Source organism: Trifolium pratense, linkage group LG3 (assembly GCF_020283565.1).
Source record: "Trifolium pratense cultivar HEN17-A07 linkage group LG3, ARS_RC_1.1, whole genome shotgun sequence".
In the NCBI taxonomy this organism is placed as follows: Eukaryota; Viridiplantae; Streptophyta; class Magnoliopsida; order Fabales; family Fabaceae; genus Trifolium; species Trifolium pratense.
Window position 1 is genome coordinate 721,878 of NC_060061.1, and position 19,884 is coordinate 741,761.

Sequence of the window (19,884 nt, forward strand, 5' to 3'; positions counted from 1 at the left end):
ACAAAAGTCAACTTCAAGAATCATTCTTATATGTTTGTATGTTGATGATCTCTTAGTAACTGGGAGTGACATAGCTAAGATTGAGAAATTCAAAACTGTCATGATGACTGAATTTGAAATGACAGGTTTGGGAGAAATTTTTTACTTCTTAGGAATTGAATTTTTGAAAACTTCAAAAGGATTAATGCTACATCAAAGAAAGTATGCTGGTGAGATTTTGAAGAGATTCAATATGTCTGATTGTACCTATGCTATAACTCCAATGGAGACAAATCTTAAGCTGGAAAAGAATGAAAGTGGAGATGTAGTGGATCCTACAATGTTCAAACAGATTGTTGGTTCATTGAGATATCTGTGCAATAGCATGCCAGACATATGCTTTGTAGTTGGCTTAATTAGTAGATTTATGGGGGATCCTAAATAATCTCATATGAAAGCTGTTATGAGAATATTGAGGTACATAGCTGGCACACTAGATTTTGGAATTCTCTTTCCAAAGTCAGCAGTGAATGCAAAATCAGAGATAAAGTGGATAGAAGGAGTACCACTGGCCATTTCTTCAAGTATTTGAATGCTTCAGTTGCTTGGTGTTCAAGGAAGCAACCAGTAGTTGCACTTTCCTCATGTGAAGCAGAATATATTGCTAGTTCTTATGCAGCATGTCAAGCCCTATGGATTAACTCAGTGCTTAAGGAATTAAAGATCAATGTGAAGAAGCCAGTTACACTGCAAATTGACAATCAACCTGCAATAAACTTAGCTAAAAATCCAGTGCTGCAGGGAAGAAGCAAACATATAGAAGCCAGATTTCACTTCTTGAGGGAGCAGGTGAACCAAGGTAGCTTGAAAGTAATTCATTGTGCTACTTGTTCACAAGTTGCAGATATTATGACTAAGAGTTTGAAGATTGACAGATTTTTGAACTTAAGGAATTCAATTCACTTTGTGTGTTCCAACTTAGGTCATGATGTTGAACTTGTTGCATAGGTTTGAAAATTAAGGGAGCATGTTGTTTTGTAATTGTTCAAACCTAGTTTAAAAGTTAGTTTCATTTCAAGTTAGTTGGTTGTAACTAACTTGTTAGTTAGTAATTGGTTAGTTGGTTACATGCCTATAAAGCTAACCACCTATCTTTTGTTTTCTATAAGTAGGAGTTAGAATAAAGTGAAAACATCACCTCTTGTAAACTCTTCCCTCATATTCACTAATCAATAAAATCTCTTTTCTTTTCTCCTAAATCTTCTTCCTCTTCTTCAATAACACAAAGTGTGTGTGCTTGTTCTCCAACAAGATGGAGGCTTCACAGGGTCACATAGAGAAGGCGTGAACAATTTTGAGAGAAAGAATACGTATGTGAAGAAGCAAAACCTAAGGATAAAATAGGCTTTTCCATTTATTTGTCTGCTGGACAAAAAGTTGTCCACCACTAAAGTGGGTAACAAAAAAGTAGCTAGTTGTCCAGTCCTCCCTAAATTTATTTGTGCTGTCCTCTTTTCCTTTTTTAAATCAAACGCTGGACAATTATTTTTGTCCTATCATGTTCCTTATTTTTTAGCAAATCAAATGTACCCTTAGTTTAATATTAGAGATTAGTCTTGATTTAAAGATGAGGAAGCTTAATGAAAATGATTTTGCATTAGTAAACATATATAATGAAACCAAAACAATTTCATAACCTTAAGTCCTGTTTTCCATCAGTACTACATTTCATTCTGTAAATCAAGTTAAACATAATATATTACATATAAATTTACAAACAACTAAGAACCTATATTTTACCACCCAACAAATACAAACATGCACAATCACAATTCATAAATGTAGACAAAATCATAATAACAGGATAATACAAGTTAAAAACTCTACTCCCTCAGTTGTAACTACTTCTCCACTCCCTTCGCAGAAGCAATACTGATAATATACTCAATCTCCTCCGACACCTCTTTCATTGAAGGTCGATTCTGTCTTTTCTCCTCCAAACAACCCAACGCCAAAAAAGCCAAAGCCTTCATAGTATCAAGCTCTATATTACTAGCTCCATCCTTCAAAACAGGATCAATAACCTCTATCAACCTCTCTTCATCCATCATCCTCTGAACATAAACTGCCAAGTTCACATCATCCGAAGCCCTGTTAAAATCTATCGCCTTCTGAGACGTCAAAAGTTCAAGCAACACAACTCCAAAGCTATAAACATCACTCTTATCAGTTAACTGATAGTTTCTGTAATACTCAGGATCAAGATACCCGAGTGTTCCTTGAGCACAAGTTGAGATATGACTCATATCCGTTTGAGCCAAACGAGATAACCCGAAATCCGAAACCTTGGCGTTCATCTTGAAATCTAGAAGAATGTTACTTGATTTAACATCTCTATGGTAAATTGGTGGTACTGCCATGAAGTGAAGGTAAGAAAGACCTTCAGAAGTATCGCGAGCAATGTGAAGACGATTGTTCCAATTAAGTGAAGCCCGACCCTTTGGCATTTGACCTGTATTAGAGATAAAATCAGTTAATAGATAGTTAAGATTTAGTTAAGTTAGTTATCTTCTTCATTTTCAAATTACTTGTATGTATAAATAATGTCTCTTGTATTCATTAGTATTAATCAATCGATCAAATTATCAATAAATGAGATATTAAATAATCACCTGTTAAATGATCAAGAAGGGTCCCATTTTCTATGAACTCATAAACCAAAATTGGTTGCTCCAATTCGACGCAGCAACCAAGTAAACCAACGAGGTTTCTGTGGTTAACTTGGCATAATATGCGAACTTCGTTGAGGACTTGGTCAGTGCCTTTTGGGTTTCCGAGTTTAGCACATTTAACAGCTACATTGGTTCCGTCTGAAAGAATGCCTTTGTAGACTTCGCCATAGCCGCCAACGCCAAGGAGGCGATCTGCTGAGAAATCATTTGTGGCTTTTTTTATCTCTTTGCCGCTGAAAAGTTTGGCGGCTTTTCCTCCACCACTTGCGTTTAGAATTCCTTCACGCTCTTTGGCTAGTCGTCGTTGTGCTTCTAATATACGTTTGTGGCGTTTGTATAGAAGAAATGCAATTATTGCTAGGATGACTGCAGCTCCAACTCCACATGTTGTACCTGAATTAATAATATAGTTGGCATCAAATTATGTGTGTAACACAAAAGAATTAATGCTAAGGCTCCTATAGTTACATGTTTTGTTTCAAAAGATCTAATATTTTTTCTCACTAGTCACTATTTCCTTTTAGAATTCTTGAAAATAGATTCAACATTTTTAGAATAAAATTTAAAAATGTCAAAACATTATTTTTTATGTTACTAATTAAAAATACATCCCCTCTAGATAGTCTTCCATATTCTCTAGATCACAATTGTTCACTATAAGACTTTTTTATCTATTTCTTACCAATATAAAATGATTTCAATTGTTTTGTTTTTGACAAGTAATCTAGTGAATAGAATTTCACACTTAAGGTGAATAAGTGGAATGTTCAGGGTTTGATCCCCGGCTACTTCATATATAATGCGATATTTCTACCAACTGAGCTAAGCTCACGGGAACTATTTTTTTTATTTGAACAAAATTATGCAATTTTTTTTGTATTAACTCTCTGTTTCATAAGAGAAAGGGGCTTCTGTAATCCAGAGTTCAGCCGCAAGATAGGTAAAGTCTGACAAAACATTGTTGTCACTAGGAATCGAACTTGGGTTCTTCCAAACGATTCGTCTTAGGATTCTCATTAATCACTTTATGCAATTTCAATTTTGTGTATTTCTTAATATAACCAGTTTCAAAGTCTTAATTTGTAACTTATGTAAGACCTTCTTTCCCTTCATGTTTCAACGTTCAGAAAAAAGGGAAACGCGTGGTATGTTTATGTTAGTTGAGTTCCATACTAGAATATTTATGTTTGACATGTCTGCATTCCAAAATCAACTAGAACATGAATTTGAAAGTCAACTTGTTTGGCAATCTGACAGCTGGATACAGAGGGGTCACATGAACAATTAAATCTTGTACATCGCAATTTTTCTATTTTTCAACCATTTTTTCATGAATATTTTTCAACCATTTTTCCATGAATATTTTTCAACTAAATCTTTATTTTATACATATATTAAATTATACCTTATTATTAAAAACTTCCTTCCTATGATCCTCTTTAGCTTATAAGAAAAACAACACCCATTGTTCAATAGTCTAAAATATAAGAAACTATAATCATAATTAGTTAATCATATCTAATAATGTCATTCTTACAATATTTTAAGAAATATAAGTCTCTTTCACACCTCTCTTTTAATTTCATCAAAGAAATCCCAAAAGATAATATTAAAGAGACGATAACTTCTTCTTCTTCTTCTTTTTTATCGGATTATATGTACAAAGTTTCTACTTTAGTTTAGCCATGACTAACTCATGTGTGACACACAAGACTCGTCTCCCGTACCACTTGAATATTGTCCATTCGCAAGAGTCAAAAGGTCAAATCTCCAACCACTTGCTTAAATAGATCAAAAATTTTACGGATGAATTCATTACTAGTATAACTTATAACTTAGTATTTTATTATAATTAAGATTGAATACAATATTTATAGAAAATAAGACAAAATATCTAAAAGATATCCCACAATAAATTCATGTATACTGGTCATTCATTATTAAACTCTAAAAATAGAAAATGAGAAAGAAAAAAAAAGTTTACAAAGTAGAATCCCATACCTGCTATTATGGCTGTCTTGTTGCTCGAGTCACACCCATCTGGATTAAAGCAAGTAATTTCTGCACAAAAAAGTCAAACCAAAACTCTAAAATTAGTCAAAAAGATCAAACCAAATTAATTCACACAAGAAAAAAGTGACCATAATCCTCTACAACTCACTTTTAGTACACACCCCTTGAACCGGGTCCCACACAAGCTCTCCATTACAAAAACACCGCTTGATCCCATTACCCGAAGAACCATCAACCCCACAAGTCGACGTGGCAGCATCACAATCCTTCTGTGACACACAAACAGTTTCTCTAGGCGATAACCACTGAATCTCTAAACCCGGTCTAGACCAACGGTTCACAGAAAGACCAGTATCAAGATTAACAAAACTCGAATAAGCACTACATCCCGTATCCCTAACACGAATCTGATACGAGTTACTCGAACCACCGGTTCGATAAGTACAACAAACCGGACCGGTCTGACAGGCGGAAATAGAATCAGTAGCGTCGATGTAAGCGTGGCAAGCACTCGCGGCGGAGCAATTAAGCGGCGATTGAAGAAGCGTACGTGTACAGTTGAGATACACGATCGTGTTTGAGCTTGTGATGTTGAATGGAAGAGTGTTGTTGAGGATTATTCCTTGGTGGATTTTATCGGTTGTTGTGCAGGTTTTTGGGATTATTGAAGCGGGTTGGATTATGAACCGTTGTGTTTTCGGGTTTATGGATTGGATTGGGTAGGAATTATTTACTGTGTTGAAAAGTAATGAACCGGAAGCGGTGCACTGGATTTTGTATAACGGATCACCGCATGTGGGAGTTGTGCTAAGTGGGAATGGGACGGTTGTGTTACCGCAGGGTGGACATGGTGTTACGGAGAGCACGTGCGTGGCACATGATAGAAGAAGTAGTGATGATGTTAGAAGGAGGAGACTAGTTGTGTTCATTGTTTTGTGTTTGGAAATTATGAAAATGAATGTTGGTAATATATATTGTATTTTGTAAGTTCAGTAATTCAACATTTTTATGACAAACATGTTTTTCTCTTTTTTTTTTTTTGACAAACATGTTTTTCTCTTTTTTTTTTTTTTTTTTTTGATAAGCTGTTTTTCTCTTTGATGCGAATGACAGAATAGGAGGATATTCCTAAAATAAATACTCCCTTCGGTCCTTTTTATAAGGAACACTTAGAGCAAAAAAATTGGTTCTTTTTATAAGAAACTTTGACCAATTTTCAAATGTTTTAAATGTTCAATTTCACTTATGCCCTTATTTATTATGAGAGAGAATTTAAAAATAAGTAAATTAGTTGAATAAAGAGTAATTAAATAAGGGTATATATGGAATAAATTTAAATTTATAAGAGTAATAAATGAAAATAATTATGTTAAATGTGATTCCTTAGTCTGTGTGATTTTTTCAAATTGTTTCTTATAAAAAGGACCGGAGAGAGTATTTAAATATTTGCGGTGATTATTATTTATTATAGTGTAAAGAGTAAGACTATCTTAATTATAGCCTAGAATCTCTCATATACTCTATATATATATTTCAACCAAATCAATGAGAAAGGGTATGCTAAACAGTGTCTTCGGGCACTTGTTAAACATATTAAAAAGATGATAAATGATAAAAATAATGATGAGAAAGAATAATTTTATACATTTTAAAATATTGAATGTACAATTTACGAGATAAAATTTCCATAATTATATCTTTAACCAGTGCCCTGAGAGCGGTCTTTAGCATTTTCCTATTTCTAATAGTGAAGACCAACTATTTGTTTATGGGCGGCTTACGTAAATGTCTGTTTGAAGAAAGTCAAAGATATATTATTTTAATCTTCTGTCTTTTTTTTTTTTTTTTGAGATATTCTAAGATTTACTGTTTGATACTCTCTTTAATCCTTAATATAAGAAGAAATTTATTTTTTAGAAATATTAAAAAATTGTTGTATTTAGATTATATTATAAACTAGATACATTTATTTTTCAATGTATCTAAAAAGTCAACTTTTTCTTAGAGGAGTATTAAAGATATTCTAAGATTTTGATTGATGACTGATTATTTTTTATACTAATCATGTTATGTTTTTCGTAAACTAGTTACTTCCTCCGGTCTTAAATATAAGCAAAAGTCAAAACGTATTTAGTCTAAATTTTAGCTAAATACATCTTGACTTTTTCTTATATTTAAGACCGGATGGAGTATTCTTTACATGCAACTGCGTAGATTAATCATTTGAATCTTGTGGGAATTATATAGACCACAAATTCTTTTTAATATATATAATGCAACGTCTCTGCCAACTAAACTAAACTCAGGATAGGAATCAGGACAGAAATCAATAGTAAGTTAATTAATTAAGATAAGCTATTTATCAATCAAATATTAAAATGGTATAACTTCAAATGGTTACCATTTTCTCACGCGGAAATCTGGTTTGAGGTTTGACTAGCTTTGTTGAAAAAAATGTACCTCTTTGATTTTATATATATCAAAGAAAAATAAAATAATTGCAATGTGCAACAATAGGTAAGTTTTGTCTCTTGGTAGACGTTGACTTAAAAAGTTTTGGCCATGAGGACATCCAAACATATGAGATACAATATGATGGGCTGATTGCTGGTTTGAGTACCCGTGACTCCACAAATGGAAACGTAAAAGGGAAATTGAGGTTAATAGATTTCCGTAAGGCTATGTGTGGTAGCCGGTAGTAGGGAAAAAAAAGAAGAGAGAATGAAATTTTATCATTAGAGTGTAATGCACGAATTCTAACGGGGTAAATGAAATAAAGAGTGCAGTAGTGGACCATTTTCAAAAACAATTTTCAGCAAAAGGGGTAAGACCTATCCCAGCCAATATGAGTTTCAAATGTATTGAGAACGAGATAAAGGATGATATGGTGAGAGAATTTTCAGAAGAGGAAGTTCGAAAGGCGGTTTGGGAATGCGAAAGCACAAAAAGTCCTGGCCCTGATGGTGTGAATTTTGGATTTGTGAAGGAATTTTGGGAGGACATGAAAGATTATTTTATGAGAGTTATGAGAGAATTCCATGAGAATGGTCGGATGGTTAGAGGGGCCAACAGTTCTTTCATTGTCCTTATCCCCAAGAAAAAGAATTCGTAGAATCTATCGGAGTTCAGACCTATCTCGTTGATCGGGTGCATCTACAAGGTTATAGCAAAAGTGTTGGCAAATAGGCTAAAAACGGTGATTGACACGGTGATATCTGAAACGCAGTCTGCCTTCATATCTGGGAGACAAATTCTAGATGGGATCCTAATAGCAAATGAGATCGTGGACGAGGCCAAAAGAAAGAAAAAAGATGTGCTCATGTTTAAAGTGGATTTTGAAAAAGCATATGATTCAGTAGACTGGAGTTTTCTGGAAAGATGAATTTTCATGAGAAATGGAGGAGGTGGATTTCAGAATGTCTTAAGACAGCATCTGTGTCGGTATTGGTAAACGGTAGTGCTACTAAAGAATTTGAGATGGGTAGAGGGCTTAGGCAAGGTGACTCGTTATCGCCATTTCTCTTCATCATAATATCTGAAGGCTTTAACATATTAATGAAGAAAGCAGTGGAATCATTGAGATTTATCAGGTATAAATTTGAGGGGGGCGACGTGTGCTTTTCACATCTCCAATATACTGACGACACTTTGATCATTGGAAGAAAGGGTTGGGGGAACATTCAGATTATGAAGGCGAATTTGCTATTACTCCAGTTAATGTCGGGGTTAAAGGTGAACTTTAATAAAAGCAAGTTGGTGGGAATTAACATATGTCAATGTTGGTTGGAGGAAGCAGCAAGTATTCTAAATTGCAAAGTAGGATGCCTTCCATTCAAATACCTTGGCTTACTGATTGGTGCTAACCCGAGGAGAGTTTCGACATGGAAACCAGTCATTGACACGGTGAGGTCTAGGTTATCAAAATGGAAGCATAAGCGGTTATCTATCGGAGGTCGGGTGGTGATATTAAAATCAGTCTTGTCAGCTATCCCGGTCTATTTCCTCTCCTTCTTCAAAGCTCCGACAGGTATCATTTCCAAACTTGAATCTCTTTTTAAACAGTTCCTTTGGGGAGGGAGTGAGGATAATAGAAAAATTAATTGGGTGAAATGGGATAAAGTGTGCAGACCTTTAGATGAGGGGGGGCTAGGCATAAAAAATTTAAAGGCCTTTAACCTTGCTCTTCTTAGCAAATGGAAGTGGAAAATAAGGTTCGATAATGATGGACTTTGGTTTAGAGCGTTACTGAATAGATATGGGGGTAGTGATGGGGTCTTTAGAGGCAGCAACAATGGTAGTTCATTATGGTTGAGAGATATTAATGAGTTAGATTCGGGATCATTGAGTCTTTAAATTTATTCTCGGTAAAGGATGCTTATAATAAAATTATGTTGGGATCTTATGGTGAGCCTGACCCGTCTCGGGCGAAGGCTTGGCGTAAGTCAATCCCGCTAAAAGTTTCGTGTTTAGTGTGGAGACTGTTTCAAAATAGAGTAGCTACGAAAGATAATTTAAATAAGAGAGGAGTTAGCGGTCTAGGGTCCCTTCAATGTGCTGGAGATTGTGGCATAGAAGAATCGGTGTCTCATCTATTTTTTGAGTGCCCAGTGTTTGCAGGTATTTGGTATTCAATAGGTAAATGACTTGGAGTGTCGACGGCATATCATAATGAAGGGGTGCATCACTTGGAACAATTTGAAGGTTTGATCAGCAAAGGTAGAGTTTTTGTCAATAGAGCTAGTGTGATATGGTTTGCCGGCATCTGGTGTATTTGGAAAGCAAGGAATGACAAGGTATTCAAGAATAAGGAAGTGAATGTGGACAAAATATTAGAATCTGTGAAGATTATATCTTGGAATTGGTTGAAGTTTAAATCTAGCGAGATGGATTATAATGTGAGTAACTGGTTTTTGAATCCCAAAGCGTGTCTAGGTTGCTTAGATCAATAGCGGACTATCAATGGACAATTCTGGATGCTTCCCTGTGTTGTGAACGGGCTACTGCTATAATCAAATATATGGTGTAGCAGGTGGCTACTGGTTCCTAAGGCCTCTGGTGAAAATCAATTTAAAGCCTTTGGTATATTTTTCCCTAAGGTGTGTTTGGTTCGAGGTAAATGAATGGGAGGGGAGGGGAGGGAATATTTTTAATGAAATGTGTTTGGTTCAATTTTTAGGAGGGGGGGTGAGGGGAGAGGAGGGGAGCAAAATCCCTCCAAAACTCAATTTTTGCTTTCCCCCAATTTGGGGGGATTTGGAGGGGAGGGGAGGGGAGAGAGAATGTGTTATTATAATTATAATTATATTGACATAATTGTCCTCATCATTATTTTAAAATGCCAAAACTATTCTATTTTTTTATGTTCCTAACCTGTTTTTCTTTTTCCAAATTTTACAAATAATTTTGTACTAATATTTTATCTACCAAAAGTCCAAAACTATCCTCCCGTCTACATATAATTATTTTGGTATGTTGCAATGCAATGTAATGTTTTTTTTTTTTTTTTTGTAGAAATGCAATGTAATGTATTACTGTATAAATATAATCATATAACACATTTTCATTTGATCGAAAAAATTTATACACATTTTCTTTCCGTGTACTGTACAAATTTTTCATATAATCTTATTTTGCTTTTTGCTTCTTTTTTTTTTCTCTCTTTCTTGTTCATTTTATTTAACGTTATAATTGTTTTGTTAGGTTGAGCTACATAATAATTTTTTTTATAATTGAGTTACATAATAATTTAAATTTTTGTGTAGAGTTTAATTTTATAGATAAAAAAATAGACGATTTGATTCGTGGAGTTTTCGACTCTCGAGTTTTTATATTTAATTATTTTTAATTCGAGTAATTTTAAAATTAAGATAACCCTTATATGATTATAAGGATAAAAAAGTAATTTAGTTTCATCATCCCTCCCCTCCCCCTGTGAACCAAACATATTTGTAATTAAAATCCCTCCCCTCCCCTCCCCTTCCCTCTTTTGAACCAAACATATAAATAATTAAAAGATCTCCCCTCCCCTTCCCCTCCCTCCCCTCCCCTTCATTAAAATCCCTCCCCTCCCCTCTCATTTTTTTGGGAAGTTCTTGGTAGTATCCCAAACTCCTTGCCCGGTTAGTGTCGGATTGAGGTTGTAGCTATTCGGCCATCCTCTTTGGTCCGGCGAGCATTAGTGGCAAGGCAAGGGATCCCGAGTTTCCCGTATCCAAATTGTTCCCTTGGCAGGTTGCTTGGTAGCTCAGAATTGAATTTATACTGCTGATCGCAATGACAGTTTAGAGGCTTGGTAATTTCGGTACAATTTTGAGCGCACATGTCATATTTATAAATCAACCAGGTAGTCAAGAAATGCAGCTTAGTTTCTTTTATGCTGCTTGATCTGCTGTGTAGCCTTGAAATTATTGTAGTGGGAGCCTAATTACATTACAATGTTTTGGTGTCATATCTGTGCCTGAGGTGTAGCCTTGGAAGTAATTTAGGCTTTGTATTAATTTGTAATGTAACTATTGCCTATTTAAAGATGACACTAAATTGTTTGGTTTGTATTTGGCATAGCTTATGCCGTATATATCATTAATAAATTCCTTTTGGCTTTTCCCAAAAAAAAAAAAACCAAATCATGTGTTGGATTCTGTCTTTTCTTTTTCTCTCCTACCAAACACACCTAAGTGACTAAGCCATGATGTAGTTACAATTTTCAACCATTTGATTTAAATTAATGAACAAACTCGTTTAATTATATGAAATTAATAGTGTAATTTAGGATTTTTTTTTCCCAGTGCCCCCAAATATATTTTTTTACAGTAATACCCCTAGTTTCAAAAAAAATCCCATAATACCCCTCATTCAGACAAAAACTGACGCGCTGCAATGGCGAAACTGACACTTGCGACATCCAACTGACATGGCGGAATTGTGACTTCCGCCATTGACCAATGCTTTATTTTTTTGGTTTTTGGCAGAAAATAGACTTCCAAGAGTGGGATTATTATCATTTAAAAAAACCAGTGAAACCCGCACCCGAGCGAAACTGTGATAGACACGGTATTAGTTACTTTACTATGTCCTATTTATGAGTCTTATACACGCTTAATACTTGTCATCCTAATAAAAAAATACATATATCTATATACATCAAGTTCTTGAGACCCACAACATAGGTGTACTGATTTACTTTATCCCTTCACTTCACCTTGGGTTCATGTGTCTTTTCATTTCTATCTCTTTCTTTTTGGTACTAGTAGTAGTAGTACATTCATTTATTTTATTTACATTTCACATATAAACAAGCATGTGATTCCTTCTCTCTTATTCCCTATCTCTCTCAAAATGTGATTGGATCCTCTCCTTCACTCTCCTCTCCATCTCTCTCAATCCTCTCTATCTCTCTCTTAATCTCACTCTCTCTCATTATTATTTTAAAATTTTTTATTGAAGAGAGAGATTGAAATTAAGAGAGCTAGAGAGGATTGAGAGAGATGGAGAGGAGAGTGAGGATCCAAATCCCTCTTAAAATACCACTTGCTTCTTCTACCATAGCAGTTCTTGTTTGAAAACACAGAAGGCATATACAGTGACTAAGACCACAAGTCTTTTTTTGATTTGCTCCCCCTTTGTTTGGTCATACTCATCTTCTTGTTCATCATTATCTTCTTTTTTTGGTTTATTTCTCTTCTCAAATCTAATAACTTTTATAATTTATTTCAAGTTTTCATTTTTTTTCTAGTTTATGACTCATGTCATGTTACAGAGTTGTTTATTTGATGTGTGAATATAAACGGAAAAAAAAAATTTGGGGGTATTGAAGAAAAAAATTCATTGTTTTTTCTGCTTCTTTTGTTTTGTTTCCCTCTCGGATCTGTATTTTTTTCTTTGTGTTGCATTTCAAAAAAAAAAAACCTCCTTCTACTTCTTGGATCGATGGGTTTTTATTATGGTGGATATGGTTGTTGTTTTTGATGATGATGATGGTATTAATTTTTAAAAAAAAAACAAAAAAAATCCCATTTTTGGCCAAAAACGAAAAGTAAAAAAAAAAAGCCTTTGTCAATGGCGGAACTGCCATTTCCGCCATCATCCTGCACATGGTGACGTTGTCAGTTCCGCCATCAGTGGGCACCTACAACGCGTCAGTTTTTGTCCCAAAAGAAGGGGTATTACAGCAATATTTTTCAAAACAGGGGTATTACGGAAAAAATGAAAAAAACAGGGGTACTATGAAAAAAATCGTAATTTAGCCCGTTTAATTAAAAATTAATGATTGAAATTTCATAATGGCATAATTAGTTAAATGGTCCCTTAAAGACATTTTAAGTTTCACAATAGTCCCTTAAAGAAAAAAAGATCCGGATTGGTCCCTTAAAGACATCTCTGTTTGTCACATTGGTCCCTTCCGTTAATTTATCAACCACAAATGTATTAGGTGGACTAACATTGAAGGTGGTCTACCATATACCACAATATATATTTTAATCTTAACCATTGGATCTTTTTAAAAGAAAAATAATCATTAGATTTTGCATGTCCACCAGATCTAAGAGTGCACCATCACTTCCATTAAAAAAAACTCAGATTTTCAACTTACCCAAAAAAAAAAAAATCATAACATTCATCATCTTCATAAAAAAAAAAAACTTAAAAAACTAAAAATCAAAACGGATAAATTTTCCTTCCTTAAATCTATCATCATTATCATCCAAACCTCCATTACATCTACCATAATTTCCTCTCAACACCACCCACCATTTATCTCCCAACCCAACACCTTCTCAACAAAAACAACTTCAATCTGAATCTACCGTCAAAGAAGAATCTGAAGTAGCAATAAATGTCACAAGAAAGGGGGGTTTGAATTGTGACCCTTTTTTTTAAAATCTTTTATGTGAGTTTAAAATAACTCAAGACAATATTTCTTTTAATTGGTTAGTTAACAATTAACAAAGAAATATAGTTAGCAACAATAAAATAAACAATATATAAATGAACAAAATAAATACTGAGTTAGTTGCTGAATAAGTAAATGTTTAAGGCCCAGAGCACTCTGGTATTACTCAGTTAGTTAGTTTAGTATGTTTTAAGGATTTTAGAGTCCAAGAGAAAAACACACAAAAGTTATCCTGGTTCACCCAACTTGGGCTAGTCCAGTCCTCACAGTCCTTGTGAGATTGTCCACTATAAATGCTCAGATCAGAACCTTCTGCTTCGCATCAAAAACTTGATCACAACTGGATCAATACAAACTGCTTTTCTTCACTCGAAAAGACTTTTACACAAATGCTTTTCTTCACTCGAAAAGACTTTCACACAAATGCTTTTCTTCACTCGAAAAGACTTTCTCACAAACACTCAATCTAACATGAAAGAAAGACTTGAGAGGGTTACAATATTTGTGGGGAATATGGGTTAAATCAACTCAAGTGAGAGATTGATAATAGCAAGCTTTGTCTATTTGTTTTTCACAAATTTATGATATATCTTTGATGCTTTGCTTTGCTTTTGAAGAGTTTATTACTTGTTGATTTTTGCTTCAACTAAGTATATGATTTGATTCTTTTTGCAAACTCTTAATCTTCTCTTCATGTAGCTCCATTGTATTTATAGGCAAATATAACCTTGGAGGAGCGTATGAGAGAGGGATTTGAATTTCAAATCCAACTTGACATGTCACAATGTTGTGCTGTCAATTTGCTGTGAATAGTGCGTTATCGTTGCTTCAGTAACATTACCGTTATGGCAATCTGCACTACACTTTTAATCCAATGACAACCACTGCATTTACGTGGCCCATATATGTCCATAAGAAGGAATCTTTCCTAATTTAGGGTTGGACAACTTGTATGCAAGTGGGAAAAAATATCATGTAATTATTGTACTTTGTTTTGGTGACTCATTGTCCTTTGTTGTTTCCTTGTCCCCTCTATGTTCCCTTGAAGAGAATGAGGCATGCTACAACTTGGCTTATGGTGTGACTTCACCTTGTTGGCCAATTTTCGTCCAAGCCATCATTGTATGATGTGGCTTTTATTTGAATTTCAAATCTTCTTCAATCATTGATGGAAGCTTCCTTTGTTTGTCCAAAGGGGCTTTTATTCACTTTAGTCCAAAAAGGTTTTATGGCCCATGATTCAATTTATGCCATGTTTGGCATATTCCTTACATAAGTGTTTCCTTAAAATACTACCACTTTTGATGAGGCAAAGGAATAATATCTTTGTGAAGCACTTCATCATTTATGCCAAGACTTTAAGATGCTTCTTTTGTTTCTACTCATTGCTTATATGTTTTGCTTATCCATTGGTTGCTCATCCATAACGTTACCGTTGACAGATGATATCATTATCGTTGAAACATTTCTCACAAAACACATTAGTAGATAACAAGATAATCATAATTAAAATTAATTAATATGTTTGTTATCTTTAAAACATCAAATAAGGATTTTGTCCTCAACAATCTCCCCCTTTTTGATGATGACAAACATTTAACTTAATTTTGATTTTGAGTTTTTGATAAAAGATTTTGATAATCTTTTGCATTTGATTTGTCAATAACTCCCCCTCAATTTAAGCATTCTATAGCAAATTGAGTTTAAACTTTGATTAATAATATGACAAATTTTAATAAGTCATTCTTTTACCAAAGTGAATGTTTATGGTTATGATGGTTTTGCTCAAAATTTGAATGAGTTTCATATCAGAGTTTTTAAGGATATTTTCAAAAACATTTGTATGTTTTGATTAGAGCATTACTTATCCTTTTGGTTGAATATCTTTTACCTGCCTTCAATGCAGAAACATATCATGGATCAAAAACTTAGCATGTTTCAGAGAATCAAACAATATGAAATTTATCACATATTTCAACATGAATCCTGAAACTGTCTCTTGACAGAAAAAAAAGAGATCATGATAAAATTTTGAGATATTTCTCAATTGCATAATTTCTCAAAGCATAGCTTTGTTTTCTTGTGATCAAATTAATGACTCACACACCTGCTTATAACATAACATATAAACCATTCATTTCATAGCAGTAGCAAGAGTTTTTTCATATATGGATTCAAAATAAACTTGCAGATGCATGCTATCATAGCATAACATATTGGCGCACTAGTTCAAAATACAAATGCATCATAAAACATAGTTTTTAACATCACAATGCAAAATAAGTAAAACAGAACAATAATCAAAAGAAATCAAAAGAGGTGCGCTCCTTTTGTTGTGCTAGCATCTGCAGCTTTCTTCTTTGTTCTTTTCTCCCCCTTTGTCATATCAAAAAGTGGGCTAAGGCGCAGGCCTGGATGGTGATGAGCCATCTGATGATGATGATGTGGAAGGTTGAGGCATAACATGAACAGGAATGGGATATGGATTGGCTGGAGGTGTTGGAAGATTGAACCTTGGACAGAAAACATTAGAAATCCAATCCCTCATGATGGAGTTTTCAAGAGTGATATAGGTTAGATGAGAATCAAGAAGTTGATTAGCTTGGAACAATTTTTTCACATCACTCCTAGTCTTGGAGGTGATTCTTTCAACTTTGGATCTTGGTAATTGTGGTGAAGGTCTAGGTGCAGCATTTGATGGTCCAGCATTGAAGTTTGAGATGTTTGGGAGATTCAAAGTGGGTGAAAGGATGGAAATGTTTTGAGTGAAGAAGGGTTGAGAAAAAGGGTTCTGAGGTGGTGAAAAGTTAAAAAAGGAACTGTTAAAGCTCTCATTGAACATAGGTGAAAGGTTGAAGCTTGGTGGAGAAGAAAATAATGGAGCACTACTAGTGGATGAGGAGGTAAGATGATTTAATACAGAGTCAGGGTCAGGTTGGTTCACAAATTGATTGACTGTTAAATTTGGAGCAATTTGAGGCTGTGGCTCGGGTTGAGGTGCAGCTGCAACTGGTGATTCATTTTGTGGATAGGCTAGAGGGATGTTCAAGTTTATCTCAGCTCTAGGGCCTAGCATTTGAGATGAGGATGGAGAGTTAAAAGCCTCGTTTTGAGGAATTTCTGTTTCAACAGAATGTGGCACAAAAGGTGGATTGGGAATAAATTCATCTTCAACAGAAGGTTCAGGAATTTGTTGAGATTGTGCAGTGTCATCATACTGCTCATTCCTTTTTCTCTTGGCTCTAGTGTAAACCTTTACAGGAGCTTGGGAGATAGGTTCATTTTTGAAGTGTTTGAGGTTTTTTAAGGAAAACTTCTTGTGTTCAGTTTCAGCAATTTCCCCCTCAAAAGGTACTTTGAAATGATCAAAGATTTTGGTTAAAGCCATGCCATACGAGACACAAAATTTTTTGTTATTCCTATTAGCTATATCCATCATAAAATTGATCATTAGGAATGGAAGGTTTAGCTTTTTCCTTTCAAACAGGTGATGAATGACCATGAGTTCATTATCATCTAGCTCAGCATATTTTCCTTGTCTTGGCAAAACACTTCCTTGAGTTATGATATGAAAAACTTTGGATAAAAAGTTTAGGTCAGAGGTTTTGCGAGAGTCTTTTGGAGATTCTAAAGTGAAAATAGGGATTCTAACTTCTTCAAATGTGGTTTTAGCTAGGCTATACCAGTTTCTTCCATAAGACATAAATCCATCATTTGGAATTTTAAAGATATCAGCAATAACATCAGGGTTAAGTTCAAATTCTACTCCCTTAACAATGGTTTTAATGGTGTAATTTTCACGATCACACTTAGCCTTAAAGTAAAAGGCTTGAACTAACCTAGGGTAATAGGTTTCTCTAAGAGATAGAAAAGAGGACCAACCTTGAAAGTCAGTGTAGGCTTTTATCTCAAGAGGATGTGATTGAAGAGCTTCAAAATTGAAAAACCGTCCTGGTGCTATTGGCTTGGTTCTCCATTTTTCTTGAAAAATCTTTTCTTCAGCTTCTGATGAGTACATTGGTGTTTCATCTTGAAACATAGCATTCACAGATTTTTTCTTTTCCAATCTCTGTTTCGGCTTAGAGGAAGTTTCACAGACTTTCTCTTTTCCCTTTTTAGTTTGAGGTTGAGTTGGAATGGTGGAATCTGACTTGGTTTCCTCGCTTGAGGATTTTGATGAAGGGTTAGAGTTAGATTTGGACGATGGAGGAACGAAAGTTTCTTCCTCATCACTTTCTTCTTCATCAGTTGAATCAACATTTATGTAGATTTTTTCAACATTGCTCTGAGTTTGTTGATTTGCAAAGTTTTCTTTCAACCTTTGGGAACGGCGAGGAGGAGCAGAAAAAGATGGTTTTTTCTTTGATTTTGGCTTGAGATGTGGTGGAGTTTGATTTTGATTTAGTGGTGTTTGAGCTGGATTTGGTGGTGGTTGATCATAGTAAGGAGGAAACAAGGTTCTTAAGGGTTTCAAGTTTAAAGGTAACGATGAAGATGGAGGTGGTGAAGGGTTGCGGAATCGTGGTGGTGAACGGTTGAATGGTGGTGCGCGTCTGGCTGTTTGTTTGGTTCTCATGATTGTGATGGAGAGGAAGATGAAGGAAGAAGAAGGGTTTGGAGAGGATGATGAACTCGGTTGAAGTGAGAAGAGGAAGAGTTGATGAATGAGGAGTGATGGTGGAAGTTGGTTTAAGTAACCGAGGGAGGGAGTGATTAGATGTGATATCTTTGAAAAGATATCCCTTTTCAGATACTTAATAAAGTAAGTTAGATGAAAAGTTTTTAATAAGAAAGGAAATCATTAATGGGTTGTCATTTTATTAAATGATAAATTTTTAATTCACCTTAGATATTTCTGGATTACTAGCTTTTAATGGGATTTTGAATTATTTTTAATTTAACTTTTAACTCATTAAAACGATCTTCTACTAAGGGTTTAGTGAAGATATCAGCTAGTTGATTTTTTGTGTCAACAAAAATTAGTTCAATTTCCTTTTTATTAACATGATCCCTAATAAAATGATGTTTTATCTCAATATGCTTGGATCTTGAATGTTGAATGGGATTTTTTGACAAATTAATTGCACTAGTATTATCACAATAAATAGGTACATTTTCATACCTTATTGAGAAATCCTCAAGCTGATTTTTAATCCAGAGAACTTGAGAGCAACAGCTTGCAGCTGACACATATTCAGCTTCAGTGGTAGATAATGCTATCGTGTTTTGTTTTCTGCATGACCAGCTTATGAGTGCTTTTCCAAGAAATTGGCATGCACCACTTGTACTTTTTCTTTCAATTTTGTCTCCAGCGTAGTCAGCGTCACAATAAGCTATTAAATCAAAAGTAGAATCTTTGCTATACCAAAGACCAAGATTAGTAGTACCGACAAGATATCTGAAAATTCTTTTAACAGCAGTTAGGTGCGATTCTCTAGGAGAAGTTTGAAAACGTGCACATAATCCTACTGCAAAAACTATGTCTGGTCTACTTGCAGTTAAGTACAATAGAGATCCAATCATACCTCTATATTCCTTTTCAGGAACAATTTTTCCTTCCTCATCTTTATCCAAAATTGTGGATGGATGCATGGGAGTTGCCATAATTTTGGCTTCATTCATTTTATATTTTTTGAGAAGATCTTTAATATATTTTTCTTGACAAATAAAGATTCCATTTATTTCTTGTTTAATTTGTAAACCAAGAAAATATCTCAGTTCTCCCATCATGCTCATTTCAAATTCATTTTGCATGAGATGGGAAAAATCTTCACATAATCTTTCATTTGTTGATCCAAAAATAATATCATCAACATAGACTTGAACAATTAATAAATCCAATTTATCAATTTTTGTAAAAAGAGTTGTGTCAATTTTTCCTCTAGAAAAATTGTTCTTGATTAAGAATGCACTTAATCTGTCATACCAAGCTCTTGGAGCTTGTTTTAGACCATACAAAGCTTTTGAAAGTTTGAACACATGATCTTTTTTCTTTTCATTTTGAAAACCAGGAGGTTGATGAACATACACCTCTTCATTTAGAAAACCATTTAAAAAAGCACTTTTGACATCCATTTGAAATAATTTAATATTTTTATGTGATGCATATGCTAAAAGAATTCTTATTGCTTCTAACCTGGCAACTGGAGCAAAAGTTTCATCGTAATCAATACCTTCTTGCTGGTTATACCCTTGAGCAACAAGTCTTGCCTTGTTTCTAATAACCTTACCTTCTTCATCTAGCTTGTTTCGAAAGACCCATCTTGTTCC

At 34.4% G+C, this 19,884-nt stretch overlaps 1 protein-coding gene across 1 annotated transcript; it reads right to left on the bottom strand.

The window, feature by feature from the left end:
- Positions 1-1,650: 1,650 nt before the first annotated feature.
- On the bottom strand, positions 1,651-5,712 carry LOC123918207 (wall-associated receptor kinase-like 20). The gene is made up of 4 exons (XM_045970192.1): positions 4,873-5,712; positions 4,713-4,772; positions 2,652-3,104; positions 1,651-2,491 (listed from the first exon to the last, which is right to left on the bottom strand). Exons 1-4 carry the CDS (start codon positions 5,651-5,653, stop codon positions 1,881-1,883), a joined length of 1,905 nt encoding a protein of 634 aa, XP_045826148.1. The 5' UTR covers positions 5,654-5,712; the 3' UTR covers positions 1,651-1,880.
- Between the last annotated feature and the right edge of the window lie 14,172 nt (positions 5,713-19,884).